The 18304-nt window shown below is 47.3% G+C and overlaps 1 protein-coding gene across 2 annotated transcripts in view; it reads right to left on the bottom strand.

Annotated features, from left to right (window-relative positions):
• The window catches only part of Gpr137b (G protein-coupled receptor 137B), a 35919-nt gene continuing 17615 nt past the window's right edge, over nucleotides 1–18304 (bottom strand). Inside the window, exons 2-7 of one of the 2 annotated variants that reach the window (XM_021180413.1) lie at nucleotides 16628–16677; nucleotides 9794–10016; nucleotides 7248–7397; nucleotides 5671–5799; nucleotides 3647–3771; nucleotides 1–1775 (exon numbers count right to left, since the gene is read on the bottom strand). In XM_021180413.1, the coding sequence (XP_021036072.1) occupies nucleotides 1664–1775; nucleotides 3647–3771; nucleotides 5671–5799; nucleotides 7248–7397; nucleotides 9794–10016; nucleotides 16628–16677 (789 nt within the window). In that variant the 3' untranslated portion in view covers nucleotides 1–1663. Of the gene's footprint in view, nucleotides 3419–3646; nucleotides 3772–5670; nucleotides 5800–7247; nucleotides 7398–9793; nucleotides 10017–16627; nucleotides 16678–18304 lie in introns of both variants that reach the window. The other variant, XM_021180412.1, reaches the window with a different exon arrangement.

Here is an 18304-nt window from a genome sequence, read left to right on the forward strand (position 1 = left end):
TTTAAGAGCTGTAGTCTTTTTATTGCTGACATGAATGCTGACAACTTTATTGTAAAAATGGATGATAGCTTGCTTGTTACTGTAAGAAAACAGACGCCCAGCATTCACCAACTGTAAAGTGTGCATGTGCTACAAAATGGGTGCATATAGAACAGCCTTAATGAGGCTGTGCTTTCCAGCAAGCCTTGCCCTTGGCTGCTGACAGGTACCGCCCTGCTAGAGACAAGGACACAGGAGCTGTGGGCACTGGCTGCAACAGCCAAATTATTGCAGGTCTGGTGACAGATAAACTTTTATACAGTGCTATTGTAAAGGCGATTTGTGTAGGCTTTGCCAGAATTCACCCTGGCAAAGAAGCAATTTTAAATGGCTTGCAACCCAGATGTTTACTCAAACCCAAAGGCAGGGTGTGGGGCGGGGCTGCGCAAGGTCCTCCATGTCGTGCTCTGTACAGTGAAGACTCCATCACAACCAACTGGAAACTGGGCTCCCAATCTTAAATATAACAAAATGGCAGAAAGTGGGCATGGCTCTGTGACCTATAGGACCAGAAGAAGCCAGAGCATCCGGCCTCCAGGAGGGCCACATTGGTTCCAGAGTTTTCCCAGGACAGCACGGAGATGGCACATGAGGACCACTGTCTGGAACACTCTCTGGCTGAGACAGGGATGCTGCTACCACATAGGCAGAGCCCACTTTTTCATACACATAGCTTTTAATAGAATAATACCTAAAAATAACAGGCAGTGAGCACCGTGTCAGCCTCATACAAATTACAGGCATGTTTTACAGAAAAGCTGTCAGGAGTCTGCAATCCTTTAGAGCTTGAAGGCCAGAAGTATTTGTTGTTAATACTCTGTGGGGACCTCTTGGCTTGTAGCCTGACTATAGCGAGCACTGGCTGAGTCAAAGAAGGCGCAGTCCTTCCATCCTAGTGAGGTAGTGAGTACTCAGTTACACCGGGCTGAAGAAAACTCTACAAAATGGCGACACACACAGCAGAGGAGGTTTAATAGTGTCAGCGACTACATCGTAACAGGATCCACTTGTTACTGGAGTGCTTGTAGTAGTGCTTTCAGATGAAGGAGCACCAGGCTTAGGACAGTTTATGAGAAACTGCTGCTGCTGCTGCTGAGCCTGTTACATACAGACCATGGTACTCTGCTGCCCCTTAAACTGGAATGTTTGAGAGGCGGTGAAAGGAGCCCACCACGTGGCACTCACAAGAGGAACCTTCAGAGGTAAGATTTGTGGAAACTTTTCCCAAAGCTTTAAACTATTAGACCACGTATTCTATACGTTTTAAAGTGAATTATGCATGAAAGTCTGTGCAAACTACAACATACGTTGCAATTAACAATCAAGGAAAAACCTAGTATACTTTAGCATTAGTATTTAAGTTATATAAAATACATCTTTATAAAAGTACAGAATCTCTTTTATAAGTTTAAATTATACCCACTGAAATAGCCAGATTCTCTGCTAGTACTAAAGGGTTTATTGCTCTAAATTATTGCTTAGCCCTGTGGAGCCATGAGAAAGCTATAGCAAAAACTAGAGTTGTTTCCTAAGGAAAACTGCCTTAACAACTCAGCTGTCATCCGGTCTGTCTGGCTGAAGGCTTTCAACAGAGAACTCTTCCATAGGGCTGTGTCAGCTGCTGCTACCCTTGGCTTGCTTTGTCTGGATCCAAAGTGGAGTCTTGATGCAAAGTCCCTGCTTGTGCCAGGAAGCTGTTATTTTGTTGTCCCCAATCATAGTAGTCTGGAGCAAAGCTTTAAACAAACAAACAAAGCCAGTTCAGTGGCTTGACACAGGGTATTGCATATATGTCGTATGTGGATTTTAGCAACAGACCTGAGTCTTCAGGCCTAGTATCTTGCCCATTTTCTACCAAACAGCTATGCACACTGCTGCCAGCCTGAATTCAAGTCTACTGAACCCCGCAGAGCTTAGAAGTCTGCAACTACAGAACCTAAAACTAGCCACTGTGGAGAACACAGATTTAGGAAAAAAAAAAAAAAGGCCAGGCGGTGGTGGCACACGCCTTTAATCCCAGCACTNNGGAGGCAGAGGCAGGCNGATTTCTGAGTTCGAGGCCAGCCTGGTCTACAAAGTGAGTTCCAGGACAGCCAGGGCTATACAGAGAAACCCTGTCCTGAACAAAACCAAAAAATAAAATAAAAATAAAAAAATAAAGTGACCCCCTAAGGTGGGAGATTATCGTGCGTTTTGGATATATAACGTCTATGTCTCAAGTTCCTTGTAGGTGGAACAGGAAGACATTAGCAATTTTCTATTTGAGCTGTTGTCAGGGTTGAGTGAACACCTATAAAAGTCCTCAAGAGCGATACCTGAGATATCATTGGAACTCAAAAACACCTTTCAGTTTCCTCTATCATAGTTTCCTCTATCATGTCTTTTCTTGCTCTCGGTACAGGGTGGGTACTGCCCTCTCGGTAACTTCTGGCAAGTAGTGGTTAGGGACGCTCCAGCACTCCAGCGGGGTTACAGGGTGAAAGCGTGGGGCAGCTAGGTTAGATAGAGAAAAGCTTTAGGAAGAGGTGGAGCTCAAACTCTAGGAGGATAGCTCTTGACCCTGAGAAATCTTTATGTTGGCTTGCTTCCAGAGTCTGGACTTGACATCTGTGCTTTCCCCTACTTGCTACCTTGTCTTGTTATCTGATCAGGGGGTCTCTCCTCCCTCCTCTCTGAGACAGCAATGTGTTCTATCTCAGCTCTTTATTTCCAAACCAAGGTCCTTTCAGAGTACTCCCCCCATTTCCAAGGACTTTCACTGTTACACAGAGCAAAAAGCAAGCACGACTTTCTGAGCATTGGGTAGATCCAGGTGCACAGGGAGAGGAGGGACTGAGGGCCACAAGATGCTTCCCTTCCCCCCTTTCCTAGCTGTTATCCGGACTCTGGATCTAGCTGAAGGCACCAGGCACAGCTTGTTTACTGTCTTGAGCATACATACACCATTGTGAATGCTACCATGTGTAAGTGCCCACCCCAAAATGGACACAGTCCAGTCTGCAAGTGAATTTTCAAAGGAGGCAGTTCCCATGTGCTCTGGCATTGAGGTATGTATGCCCCAGGGCCAGCCACGATGCTTACCCAGAAAAGGGACTCCCACAGATCTGGAACCATGAGAACTTAATTATACTGACCTCACAGGACTGTAGCAAACAATGAATGAGATGACACTTGTGAGTATCTTAGTAAATAATTGGTTAAGAATGACAAATTTCAAATTTTGGTTCTTATAATATATTCACTCTAATGATAATTGTTCATATATTCTCTGGCTTTAGAAGAGGATCCAAGATGTCTGCCTGGATGTCCCAGATCACGTTCCAGTGAGTGAGTGGAGCAGCACATGCCCTGGCTCTCTCTGGGTGGGCTCGGAGAGGTCCTATAAGTAAAGGTGGATTTCTTTTAAAACCAGCACAGCTCTTAAGCATTCCATGGACTACGGAGTAGGAAAAACGCCAGGGGGGGGGGGGGTCTTTAAGAATCCTTGACACTGGCTACTTCCCATGGTGAACCTGGCCCTGCAGAACTGCTCTGTGCAGTAGGAGTCTTCCACTCGAGTCCGTCCGTTACAGCGGCCCAGCACTCTCCAACAGGAGTTGGCTCTTACCTTCCCTGAAGTCCCTGAGGGGCAATGTTCCAGGCAAGGTCATCATCACTGTCATATCTTCGGGGGTTGTCAAAGAAGTAAGATCTGGGACTGAATCCATGGCTGGGGACCATCCCAGGATTGGTCTAGAAGAAGACATCATCCTTTTAGCATCCATGCAGACAACCGCATGAGGAAAGAGTGCTATCACTAGCTGGAGTGCTTAATGTGTCTGCACATGCTTTGGGGTGGGGGTGGGGTGGGGTTCAGGGTCTCTCGTATCCTAGGCTAGTCTCAAGCTAAAGATGTCATTGAATTTTTTTTATTTTCCTCTACGTTTCAAGTGCTGGGTACTGAATCTAAGTTTTCCTGTATGCTCAGTAGCACTCTACCAACTGAGCTACAGTCCCCAAAATACAGCATGGGGGAGGGAGGACCTATAGATTTTTTAAAAAGACCTGAAAATAGGAAGAGGACTAATTGGTGAGACAAGAGATCAGTAGAAAAGAGAGTGGATAAACAAAAACATGCCGGTATAAACACCACAGTGAAATCCATTATGTACATACAGTTAATAAGGCTAATAAATCCATAGCTCTTAACTTCCAGTGGTGAATATACTTAATCCTCACTGATCTGTCCAAATAGCCAGGCATGGTCATTTGTGACTATAACCCCAGCACCTGGGAGGCCAAGGTAAGAGGTTTTAGCTCAAGGTCAGCCATGCCCTATAGTGGGATTGTCTCAAGAAGTTCCCCAGACTAAAGCAGCGTGTCCACATAGAGACACAGCTGTATAATCACACAGGCTCTCAGGGGAGTATCTTATCCCAGGATCCTCTCTCCATCCTTTCATCCTTTTTGCCCCAAACTGAATTCTCAAAAAATGCAAGCATACATTTTTGGAGTCCATCCCAGCAGAGAAGGCAGAGATAGCCAGGTTGGGCTTCATCTCCCATCTCACCCTGCTCGGTTTCCTGTGCCTGGCTCAGTAGTGACCACCAGAGATGAGTGGGGAAAAGGGCAGCAAGCTGTTATCTGGGTGTGGACCATGGGTGTGTCATGTCCATGGGCATCCTTCTGTGCCCTCCTCCTACTCAAACTGTCCAGAACTTCACTCCCCACCCTCCTGAGTGCATATGCATCAGGAAGGCAAAGCTGTAGCCTAGCTTGTGTGGTGCAGCAAGGCTTCCAGGGGATTCTAAACTTGACTTGGTTTTCTCTTCTGTAGTGCTGGTTAAGCAGAAGGTGTGGGTGGCTTTAGCATGGTCACCAAGATGCCACTGCACTACTCTCCCACTCCCTGGACTGGTCATCAAGTCCGAGGATAGAGTGAGTCTGTTTTCCTTTTTTTTTTTTTTTTCTAAGATTTATTTATATGAGTACACTGTAGCTGTCTTCAGATACACCACAGGAGGGCGTCAGATCTCATTACAGATGGTTGTGAGCCACCATGTGGTTGTGGGAATTGAACTCAGGACCTTTGGAAGAGCAGTCAGTGCTCTTAACCACTCTCCAGCCATCTCTCCAGCCATTTTCCTTTTTTCACTGGTACTTTCAGACAAGGTATCATGTCGCTCAAGCTGGCCTTGAACTCATTACGTAGGCAAGGACCACTGAACCTCTCTGCTCCACCTGCTTCTATCTCCCCAGTGCTAGGATTGCATGCCTGGTGTTATGTGTGACTAAGGATCAAACTCAGGGCTTCATTCATATTAGGCAAGCACGCTACCAGATGCCCTATCTCCAGCCCTCCATTTTCTGCTAGAAGAGCAGCAGTGTATGTGTTTGGAGGACAGTGAATACTGTCCCCGGGCTATGAGATGTACTTAACTTTCATTTCTTTTGTAAAATACAGCTAAATCCCCAAACACATTACTTTGAGAAAATTAAGGGAAAAGAAGATTTTCCCTTTAAGAGTCCTGGATGACCTACCCCGCAGAGAGATGCAAGGAGCGCCACTGGAAAGGGGAGGGGCGTACATCCTCCTCACCAGTTTCAGGAGGATTAGGGACACCGGCAAACAGTCAAGGAAGGAGTACTTACAAGATCCTTCGTGGGATTTCTGACTCGGAAGAAATAAACCACCAAGGTGGTGGGTAGGAGCTCCCACACGAAAAGCACCACGCCAAACACTACGTAGCCGGCATCACCCAGCTGGCTCTTCAGATCTGCCTGTGCCAGAGCAAGGAGAAGAGAGTCATGAGACTTCCTGTGTTGGAGGACAGAGAGCAGAAAACTGAAATGCTTCACCTAAGGCTTGCACTTTGAAACTTGGTTGCAGCGATAGGTCAGGCCTTGGAGGACTCTGGAACCCATTTAAGAAGATAGATTACGACTGGCTATTCATTTACTTTTGTGGTTCAGGAATGAACTCAGAGCCCACATCCCAGCCCTGACTCCTAAAGGAGAGCGGCTTGTCTGTCCAGAGTCATCCTGACATTAGCCACACTATTCTCCAACCCATGAGGGCTGACCACAGGCAGGAAAAGTCCTCTGAGCAAGGCAGAGCCTAAGGGGATGGCTATGGAGGGAATGTCCCAGGATAGAGGGGAACCAGTTATGGCAGCTTCTCGGCCCATTACCAGGAAGAGAGCACTGAGCCACAGCCTGGTCCTCAAGCCTTTTCTAACACATCGTGCTGAAAGCCCAGACCAGACGCTGGTCCCCAGAGTGATGATTCTCAGGTCTCCTAGATCATCACCACAGCTCAGCCCTGTGTGGTATCCTTTTCACTGAGAAGGCATGGGCACTTGAAACCACTAAAAAAATGAGCACCTCAAAAGCATCACACCCCAAGCAGAGAGTTTTAAGCTCTTGATTGGAAGGAATTTGTTTAAGTTGCTGCTTGGTGGAGCTTCAGTTTGGAGAGAGAAAGGCCAAGTGGGTAGCAGTGATGGTCTGAACGCATCCATGCCAGTGCCACTGCCTGCTCCTGAAACCCCCGTGCACGAAGAACAGCTGTATGAACAGCCACTGCTTAAGTAAGGTCTAGAAATCCCATGTCTGGTTTCCCCCAAACGGTACACATTACCTGAGCGTCCTTTCCTTGCTTTCTCCCGCTGCACCTGTGCGCCAGGCGTGTTGCCAGGTTACAGTCATAGTTTCATCTTTTCCAGGGCTAACGTGCATGCAGCCATTTGGGATTTAGCTCACTGCGGTCATTTTGTTTTTATATTTTTTTAATCTTATTGTCTTAACAAATCAGCTCCCGTTGTGACCACTGGTGGGATTTTATAGCTAAACTAACACACTTTTGGGTATTTGCTGTTTTTCCAGGTGACACTAGGGAGTGCTTGCAGAACAATCCAGTAGAGACCCTTTTGAGGAGTTATCTGTGTTTACACCTCACTGGGCAGTCAACTCCCACAGGCAAGGAAAAATGCCTGCTTGCTCTTGAACACCTAACACTGCATGACAGCAGGCACTTGCTGCATGCTACTAACCTGGTTCCCACTGAGGCAGCCATCTGACCACATTCCACTGCTCTGGTCCCTGTGCAGGCAGCACCTCGCCCAGCCCCCATGTATCTAGTCCCCACTGATTTGGTCCCCAGTGTCATAGCAACTCACTACATTCCACTGATCTGGTCACTGTGCAGCACCTTGTCATGTCCCACCTACCTGGTCGGATACATTGTACCAGTCATAATCAAAGGAATGGACGCTCTTGATCTGAGAAAATGACAAGATGAACAGGTTGTAGCAGGCCCGAGAGGTGTAGAGCAAGATGACGGTGACACCAATGGCAGTTACCTGACACACTGATGAGCCCTGGAAGACAAAGCCAACAGGAATGGACCATTGCTGGTGTACCCACTGCAGGCACACTAGCTGCCTCCCTCCCTGTGTATGTCTGTCTGTCTGTACCTGGAACCTGCTGATCCTCTGCCTCCTGCCTAGCACATACTGTTGCACTCAGCTATTAATATAGTTTCTGGGAGACTTGGACCCAGGTTCTTATGTCTGCACTTGATTGAGGTATCACCCTAGCCCACAACGATCTTTAAGAACCAGAATATCAAAACGTTCATCAGATCTCTTAAGTCCCACTGCTCAGTAACAAGATCCAGGCTGATTAACATACCGGGCCAGTCCCAGTCAGGAAGCATATAGCCTTATTCAGGGTGTAGAAGAACCTTTTAGACTGGGAACACAGAAGTTCTGCTTGGCCCCTGGGGTGGGGTCACTTGAGTTATCTGTGACTTATCCCTCTTCAGTTTGTCAGTTCCTGCAGTCAGTTTAAGGACCCTCATCTAGTTAACAGGAGCAAAGAAAGGCAGGGCTGACTTGTATCCTGCACCGAGGAGTCATTAATCAGAGCATCCTTCATTTTGTCACAGGGGTCAGCTAAGTACACCTGACAATCTATGATATAATCCTTCCTTTAAAAAAAAAACTGCAGTTTTGGGGCTGGTGAGATGGTTCAGTGGTTGAGAGCACTGACTGTTCTTCCGGAGGTCCTGAGTTCAAATTGTATTGCTGGGGCTACCACATGATGGCTCACAACCACCCGTAACGAGATATGACGCCCTCTTCCGGAGTGTCTGAAAACAGCTACAGTGTTCCTTCATATAATAAATAAATAAATAATCTTAAAAAAAAAAAACCTGCAGTTTTTTTCAAAATTTTTGCACAACTCATGTATAAGAGATAAGGTAATGAACTTTATGGCAAAAATCAAGGGTAAAATTCATCAAGATTCATCATGAAAGAACTGGCCCAGCTAATGTGTAGGATTTTCCTCAGTCCAGCTGAATCACAGGTGCCCTGTGAGGGCTTGAAGCAGAAATTTTCATCTACTGATCACTGTTTGTTTGTTTTTTGTTTTTCGAGACAGGGTTTCTCTGTGTAGCCCTGGCTGTCCTGGAACTCACTCTGTAGACCAGGCTGGTCTTGAACTCAGAAATCCGCCTGCCTCTGCTTCCCAAGTGCTAGGATTAAAGGCGTGTGCCACCACTGCCTAGCACTACTGATCACTTCTAAAGACACAACTTGATGGGAGCCCAGCTGCCCTGCAATTCTCAGGCCAAGGGCACACTAAGGCCAGAAGAGTCCTGGAGAAAAGCTACTGCAGACTCGTCACAACCTACACAGGCTCTGCCTTCAGAAGCACAGACACTGGAAAAATCACTTAATGTCTTCACAACTGGCAAGGCCGGGCAAGAGAAATGATGAGGGTAAGGATGGAGGTGGGTTCAGTCACCCTGGCTATCCAGGGCCCAACACTACTCTCTACATATCTACCTACCCCATTCTTACCCACCTAAGCTTTCCAGGGCTCAGGTTGGGAACCTGTCAGAAAAGGAGAGTCAGGGACCTGGCTGAAGCATTTTGGTACCACATTTTGGGTATGTCTGCCCATCTCATAATCCTGGGGATAAGACAGCATGGAGCTCAGGCTGTGAGACACAGTGGTGGTTAAGAGACACGAGCTGCCTCCTCCTTTAAGTCTGACTCCATCATGCAGCAAGTGCCGGAAACATTCCCACAGCCAGGGAGAGGCTGGTGAGGTTACTGCCTGACTGAGTCATAACAGAGGTACAACAAATGTTAGCTGTTGTTAGTGCTGACCCCTGACCCCCGACCCCCGACAGCCCACATTCACTTCAGCTCTGTATTTGTGAGCACTGACCTGGAACAAGTGCTCAGCCTTGATGTTTTTGTCCACTAAATGGGGATTTAATACTACCTACCCCATTGAAATGGGAGACTGGCATTATTAGCTCAGGCACTAAAAATGTCCAAGTCACACCTGCAGGTCTTAAGTCCATAATCTCAGCTATACTGGAGGTGGCTGAAGCAGGAGGATTGCAAGTCCAGCCTAGGTAACAGTGAGTTCAAGGCCAGCCCAGGCAACTTACAAAGACCTTGTCTCCAAATCATTTTTAAAATGCCTGGGGCTGTAACTCTGTGGTAGATGCTTGCCTAACAAACATGAGCCCTGGGTTTGATGTCCAACACCACAAACATAAGTTAACAGTGTTAAACAGTTGTAGTTCTAAACCAGACTAAGTTTTCCCAGAGACTCTACATGCCCTATACTACGCTAGCTAAACCACTTGGATACAAAGTTCAGTGAACCAGAGTGAGCACCATCTGTTTGTCCTATGTGTAAGCCAGGAAGCCATTTTCAGACTAAGACACCTTGATCACATTCCCACCTTTACCTTTGACTCCAAGTAGATGTTGGCCAGGGACATCTTGGAGATTTTGTAGAGGCAGATGGAGAGAGAGATAGCACACAGCACAAAGAGTGTGTCATTGATGGCCACTCTCACCGAGACGATAACCTTCCTGTCCCAGTCTCCCGTCTTCACCAGCACAGCACAGGTCAGATTCACCAACAGGAAAACAAGGCTGATGAAAAGTGAGGCCAGGTAGAGGGGTAACCTGGAGGAGACGAGAGGCATGCTTCAGGAATTGTCACTTCATATTAGCTATACATCCTGGGCCAGTCTAGAAAGTAGCTGGGATGTTGGGCTCATTGCTGAGGCAGGAGCATGGCTCTTGGCAATAGACATTCTCAGCTCCAAATTACAAAATGGCTACTTTCTGGGCCCCCTTGCCTGAGGATCCTTCCTTCACAGGGTCTCATTTCTAAGAGGTGGCAAGGACTGTTTTAGGTCTGTGCCTATTGGCTGCATTGCCTGAGCATCCTATTCAAATTGCCTGTACATGAGGATGAGAACAGGCTTGGGCTCAGAGAACTCCAGCGGGAGCACAAATGTCTACCCCATCACCCTCAGCATGGGTAAAGGGGCCACAATACAATTTTTGTTGAGCCTCATCTTTGAAAACTAAAACTGTGATGCCTGCCTTACAAGGTGGTCACTGAAGACAGATTGCTCAGTCCTTCATATTCACTGTATCCATATCCCAGACTCAACCAGCCAAGAAACAAAGCAACTGAACTGCATCTGTGCTGAACACCTACAGACTTCTCTTGACATCTGTGGTGGTTTGAAAAGTTACGGTTCCCACAGACTTGTGTTTGAACGCTTGGCCCATAGGGAGTGGCACTAATTAAGAAGTGTGGCCTTGTTGGAAGAAGTGTGTCCTCCAAAGCACTTGGTGGGCTTTGGGGTCTGCTATGCTCAAGATACATCCAATTTAGCACACAGCCATCCTCCTGCTGCCTTCGGATCAAGATGTAGAATTCTCAGCTCTTCCTCCAGCACCATGTCTGCCTGTATCCTGCCATATTCCCCACCGTGATGATAATAGACTAAGCCTCTGAAATTGTAAGCCAGCCCCAGTTAAATGTTTTCCTTTGTAAGAGTTGCCGTGGCCACTTCACACTTGTGAAGAGCTGTGTCTCTTTACAGCAATGGAAACACTAAGACAACATTATTCCTTAAAACACTATTTTCATAACTCACGTTATGTTAGGTATTTAACTTAGGACATGACATATATAATATATAACTGTATACATGGCACACCCATGTGGTAGACAAGCAAAAAGGGCTGAAGTTGTGTACCTCAAAAACGGACTGGTGTGAGGGCTTTACAGACAGCTCAGCAGACGAGTATTGGTTCGAACACCCAGAACCCACAAAAAAAGGGCATGGCTATACACATGTGATGGGGGTGGGGCGTGACTGATGGGGGTTGTTAGTCACCAGATTCGGTGAGAGACTACCTCAAAGGAGTGAGGACAGGGATAGAGCTAGATGTGCAGCGTCAATGTCTCCTCTGGCTTCTGAGTGCACAAGTGGATTCATATACGCATATATAACCCCCACACACACACACACACACACACACACTAGACTGGCACAGGTTGCCTGTACTTGTAATCTCAATCCCAGTTAGACCCCATGATCCCATGAAGCCTTTTGCTCTCTGGCTTCCAGCACAGCCTGTAATCAGCTGACCTTTGCCAATACTGACCCTTCCATACCTACACACGTGCACTCTCTCTTGTCTCTGCTCTCCTGGGTCCCTTATACTTAAACTCCGTGAGATGAGGAATCAGCTCATGCCTCCACCTATACAAGGTTCAGAGTCTGAGGCCTAGCTGTGCCCACCACCACAGCAGGCCTGTGTGTGTGCATATGTCCTGCCACTGTCGAGTATGTTTTGAGATGGAAGGAGTGGGTGGAGGATGTAGCTTGGCTGCTAGAGTGCTTGCCCTGGGTTTGATTCTCAATGCTGTGTGTGTAAGCTGGGAATGGTGGTCTCTGCCTGCCATCCCAGCACTTGAGATGTGGAAGCAGGAGAGAACCAGAAGTCCATGGTCATCTTCAGTGACATAATGAGTTGGAGGCCAGCATGGAATACATGAGACCTCACCTAAGAAGGAAGAACTTGGGCCCAAAGTCCTGTGTGAGAACCTGAACCTGATTCCCTCTGTCTCTCAAAATACTCTATCACAAAATCTCCCTGTTGGAGACAGCTTGCCATGGACAAGGGACATCTTCCCCGGTGGACAGAAAGGACTATGAGCGCCTTCTTGCACAGTCCTGAATCCAGAGCCACTGCACCTCTGGATCATCATCTGATAAAAAGGGGAAGTCACTTAAGACAGCCAGTTCTAATGACTAGGAGTTGCCCCCCCACACACACACACACCTCAGTGTGTGTCCAGAGAGATAAGGTCCCAGTGGATTGGAGTTGGTCACTGGCACTAGAGTGCAGTTGGGACAGAGGATGGGTAGGGCATGGATTAGCTACATAGGCTGATTCATCGCCTGACCACATCCAGGCTCCAGGAGGACGATGGCAGCAGCACTGGGGCAGGAGAGATTACAACCTGTGCCTCCCAGGGAGCTCCAGGAACAGTGAAGGTGATGGCTGGGATCTGGAAGCAGGGATGTCAGGGAGGTGGTGGGACCTGAACCCAGAAGTAGAGCTCCTGGGGCACCGTAGAGTCTTGGTCCCAAATCTCAGCCCTCTAAACCCAGAGGTTTCTCCTTTGCCTCTTCTGTGGTCCCACTGTGTCCTTTGGTGTGTGATGCACTCACCAATTCAGCTCTGCCACATGCACCACTTCGAACCCATCTTAGAAATAAAGCCATTTCTCCAGGGACTGCTTCCCTTCTTGAAACCTTTGCAGCTGATGCCCTATGGCCAAGGGCATCTGGAAACTACAGCTCCTACCAAGACCCAGTACTGCTACAGGATCTGACCTAAAGGTTGACACGAAGAAACCACAGATACAAAAAAGCTCTGCCAGGGCTTTGTGCTCTGATGAAGACTTGGCAGTAGCCTACAAACCCAGCACACTTTATACATGTAATTAGAAGTTTATTGTAAAAGTGAGTTCCAGGACAGCCAAGGCTACACAGAGAAACCCTGCCTCGAAAAACCAAAAAAAAAAAAAAAAGAAGTTTATTGTATATTGAGTAAGGAGGTAGGGTTATTATATACAGCTGAATAAGGAGGGAGGCTTAACTAATTTCAATAGGGATGTCTCTGTAGAGACACACTCTCAGGCTTCCAGGAAGAAGGTACTGTGAACAGTGCAAATGCACACATTTGCATACCAACCAGGGAAGGCTTTGCCACTTTCCTGAGCTTACCCAGAGTCTTGGTTACTGTTCCGTTGCTGTGTGGAGACACTAAGGGCACTTATAAAAGGAAGCATTTAGTTGGGGGTTGCTTACAGTTTCAGAGGGTTAACACTTGATCATCATGGCAGAAAGCAGACAGGCATGGCCTGGAGCAGTAGCTGAGAGCGTTACAGCATAGTCTGCTGGCTATCTGTCCAGGTGACTCCTCAGGATACGATCTTACATATCATTAAAACTACGGCTATTGTTCTTTCATCACAACAGCAAAGCACACTGGGAAAGTACCAAAGGATAAAGTGTTGGGAAAACAAAGGGCACCACAGGGCACCATAGAATACCAAGGGGTACCATGGGGCACCAACAAGCATCTCAAACACCATCCAGTCGCAGAGAACGCTATGGTACATCATCCAGCAGCATGAACCCTAGCACCCGCTGCCAGCTGTGGATGGGCCCTGCATTCCACTTTCTATCTGGCTGCCACAGCAAGACTAACAAACCTTCATTTCCCCCTTCCCTGCCGCCCACCTTCTGCCCTCGGCCCACGAGAAGAGGGTGTGAGAAGCAGGCTAGATCCACGGTTCTCCACTCTGGTCTGCACAGGCTGATCTTCCCACCTGTGTCCTTCCTCTCCTACATGTCTGGGTATCAAAGCCAGTTCTCTGAACCTGCAGGGTCCAACAGTCTTTAAAGTTAGAATGTGGGACTAAGGAAGTGGCTCAGCAAGTAAGAGTGCTTACTGCGAGATTGTGAGGAAGTGAAAGGCCAGGTGTGGTTGCATCTGCACGTCATGCCAACACTGTGGCGGGCAGAGACAAGAGGATTTCTGGGGCTAGCTAGTTGCAAACCTAGTTCAAGTTCGGTGAGAAGCCTGAAAACGGCAGAGAGGGATAGAGCAGGACACCTGTCGGCCTCCTCTGGCCCCCACATGAGTATTTGGGGTGGGCGTCCCCATATGCGTGATGCACATTTATGACCTAGCACTGGGGAGGTAGAAGCAGGAGGACCAGGAGTTCAAGGTTACTCTCTGCTACCTAAGGAGTTTAAGGACAGCCTGTGCTGTACACTAGCTAGCTCAGATCCCCACCCTCACCATGCTAAAACAGAAAAGGAAAGAAAAGGTCAGAACGCAAGCTTTCAGGTGCTTTGTTAGACATAGAACCTGGATGGCATCCATCACTGCAGGTCCTGGGGGGTGGGGAGCGCAAGGGGAGGCAGTTCTCACTTCTGCCCGTGTGTCTGCAGATTGAGCATCACTCGTCCAGACACCGCAAAGGTTACAGGGTCAGCCTGGTTGGCACATGAATGGGGGTTACAGTACAAGGGAACACAAGCTGGTGTGTCACCAATGGCAGCTTTCCACGCGGACTCACTTTTAACTGCATCCCTCATCCAAAATGCTTGTGACGACGAAAAGCCCTGGTTTAATCCCAAGTACAATGAATTAATTATAAAAATCAAGTTGTTTTAAAAAGCTGGGAATGTAACATTAGAATGACACATCTTGGGAACAGACCCCAAGCGTAAAGAACAAACAAATCACTTATGTTTTCATATGCATCTTCAGGTGCTTGAGTGTGAGAGCATTTGCCATTTTGAGATGCTTTGCCTCCCGGCTCCAACATCCCAGCATGTGAGTGGACTCCAGCTCTCTCTCTTTACAGTGTGATGGAAACACATACTGAATACCCAGCACTGACGACAAACTGCAGAGCAGTCAATGGTGGGCACATATTCTCAATCCATACACAATTTTCTGAATGTGTATCCTGGATACAGACTAGGGGTAAAAGCCATCGCTTCTGGGGGCTGAAGAGATGGCTCTGTGGTTAAGTAAGTGTATTGCTCATTCAGGAGACATGAGTTCATTCCCCAGCAACCCCAGCAAGCAGCTTACAACTCCATATAACTCCAGCTCCAGAGGTCGAACACCTCTGGCCTTCTCAGGTATCCCCATAACGCACACACATGCACACGCACACGCACACACACACATACACACCTAAAAGCATTTAAATAAGAGTGATACTCTTAGAATGTTGAGTAAAAAATGTCTGAAGAGTCCTCATTACATACACAGTCATCACCTCAGAACCTATAAGGGATTGGTTTTAAGATGCCAAAGATACCAAAATCCAAAGATGCCTGGACAATCCTTACAGAGGATGGCTTATTCACTTAGACCTTATGTGTATGTATTCTCCTGAATCAAGTCCATGTCACACATGATACCCAATATAATGTAAATACTATCTAAATAACTGACGAGAAGAATGTCTGTATATGATCACTATGTGTGTGGGTTTATATGTGACAGCATATAGGTGGGAATCAGAGGACGATATATTGTAGTCACTTCTTTCTACCATGTAGGTTCTGGGGCTAGAACTCAGGTCATCGGGCTTAACAGCAAGCACCTTCACGCACTGAGCCCTCTTACCAGCCCATTTCTTAGTATTTTTGAGCCATTGATGGTTGAATCAAGGATGAAGAAGGCTGACTGTATTTAAATGAAATCCGGGTACATTTCTTTGGTGACACAGTGATTCACGTTTCCAGCATTTTGTGCCTGTGGTAGTGGAGTGCTTTTGAGGCAAGCTCATGAAACACAAAGAATGCCTTTTGCCCCAGCCCTCCCTGAGGCCTTTCCTTATAGCACCCATAGCCAAACCTGACTATTCCTGCTTGCCTTTGATGAAATGGGGTCTCATTAGCCCAGATTAGCTCAAAATTCACTATATAGCACAGAGAAGCCTCAAATGCAAGATCCTGCCTCAGCACCCAAGTGTGCACCCTCATACCTGACCCAAATCTGACCATTCGAAGCTTTGGAGAATGACTGATTTCTCTGACAATGCAGGAGGTGCACGCACTGTCACCTTTCCCATAAACTGGGTGTATCCCTCCAGGCCATGCATGTCACTCTCCTAGGCTCCTAGAACAAGCCAGAACAGCCTCAAACTTGGTATCTAGCTGAGATGACTTGGGACCGCTGGTCCCTCTGCTTCCACCCTCAGAGTCCAGCGGTCACAGGTGTGCAGCACATTCCAGGGATTGAACACAAGGCTTTGTGTATGCTCGTGAGCACTCTACCAAAAGCTACATTCTTTTAAATAGTGTTTGAAGCAAGCATGATTGTGCGTACCTGAAAAACAAGCAAGCAAGCAAGCAAGAGGCAGAGGAATGTGGATAGAGTGTGCAAGGCAAACCTGGAGGAAATGTGAGGGGGTGTGGTGGCACGTGTGTGTGTGTGTGTGTGTGTATGTGTGTGTGTGTGTTGTTACAGAGGCCCCCTGCAAATCCTATCACAGGCTCTCATGAACAAGAACATATTCCACCTGGCAAACAGGACCCCTGAAGGGCTGTCTGGATGTTTACAGAGGGGAAACTGGGTACACATCAGCTGGCAAAACAGGTTCTATGTACAAACACTTCACCTTCTGCCTGAGAAGCAACGTTCTGGAGTACTTGTTCTGGGGTACTTACCGGTATTTGAGTAGTTCTGGAGAATATTTTGACTTGGCCTTGAAAATCACCTGCAATGACAGAAAAATAAGGAAGTTGGGGCACAGAATATAGACAGCAACGAAATGTCACCATCACTTAGCGTCCCCTTTCTTTTGCATCCAGATACCAGGCACTTTGCCTGACAGTGTAAAGCAGTCCTTGGAAGGCTGCGGTAAAGAGGGTACCAGGTTCAAGGACTGCCTAGGCTACAAAGTGAGTTTAGCAACTTGGCAAAACCATGTCTCAAAAAGTAAAATACAGACTGTGGATGTAACTCAGGGGTCAAAAACTTGCCTAACGTGTGCAAGGTCTTGGGTTCAGTTCCCAGTACTGAAGAAAAGAAACCCAAACACTAAGGGGCTTTGTTAAAACATGCAATGAAGAAAAGACAGAAACTACACTGTTTTCAAAGAGTGTTTCTGAAGCAGGCATGGTGGTATACAAAGCAGGCATGGTGGTATAGGCCCACCATCCCCATACTCAGGAGATTCAACAATTTGAGACCAACCAAGGCAAAACTTTGACATACACATACACACATACACACAAAAGTGTTTGATCTTACCATGGAAAATACATCAGGTTGTGTTGAAGGATCAAAGTATATAACTTTGTCTAACTATCTACAGTCTCCTACAGCTCTGGTGACTTTCCTGTGAGACTACTTGTCCTTACCCCCAGTGCCTCTGGGAACTGCATTGCCAGCTAGGGCACAACTGAGTAGCCCTATCCAATGGGCTTAGCTCCAGGCTTGATGCTGTCAGAAAAGAGAAAGACCAGCAAAGACCAGCCCTGCCTTCAATGGCTTACAGTCTCACTGGAGAAAAGGGGCCCAGAGATAGAGAACTATAAAGAGATTTCTAGCTGTAGCTGGGGGGAGCACAGACCTACAGGCCGTGGACTCAGCCTCAGACTGGGCCACCACCTCTGCTCTCAGCATGTGCTGTAGGTGTGACCTAGGTCACACAGTGATACCTGGAAGAGCCTGTGAGTGGACTAGAGTGAACCCAGGGCTCCTGTGGTTCACGCCCAGCCTTGGCCAATGCTATGACTGCTTTCCCTGGGACCTGCAGAATGATGTCCTCACTCAAGAGATACAAAACAGCCCAACAGTCCCGTGGACAGTAGAGCCCACCTCCCAACTATGCATCTTATAGAAAAAGGAGACAGTTTTGTGCTTCCTACAGTCCCTGGCCCTGCAGCTCCACTTGCCCCCTTTCAGTGAAGAACACATTGAAGGGAGCCGGGTGGGATAGGACAACCCTAGCTGAGACCCACAAAACTCCTCTCCCAGTCCTGAGTAAAGGGCAGGGTTCTCAGTGCCAGCACGTGAGCCTTGTAAACATTTACCTGCTTCAGCTCAGACCTACACCTGTGAGAATGAGCTCTGAGACAGAACCTGTCACACTATTCCAACAGAACTGGAAAGCAATAATAGACAGTATTGAAAATTGGAACTATGATCATGTGAGGAAATACATTTACAAACATTAGAAACCAACAATAATTAGGAAGAGCAAGTTTAAAACGATACCCAAGGGCTGGAGAGATGGCTCAGCAGGTAAGAGCATTGATTGCTCTTCCAAAGGTCCTGAGTTCAAATCCCAGCAATCACATGGTGGATCACAACCACCTGTAATGAGATCTGACGCCCTC

Source organism: Mus caroli, chromosome 13 (genome assembly GCF_900094665.2).
Source record: "Mus caroli chromosome 13, CAROLI_EIJ_v1.1, whole genome shotgun sequence".
NCBI lineage: Eukaryota > Metazoa > Chordata > Mammalia > Rodentia > Muridae > Mus > Mus caroli.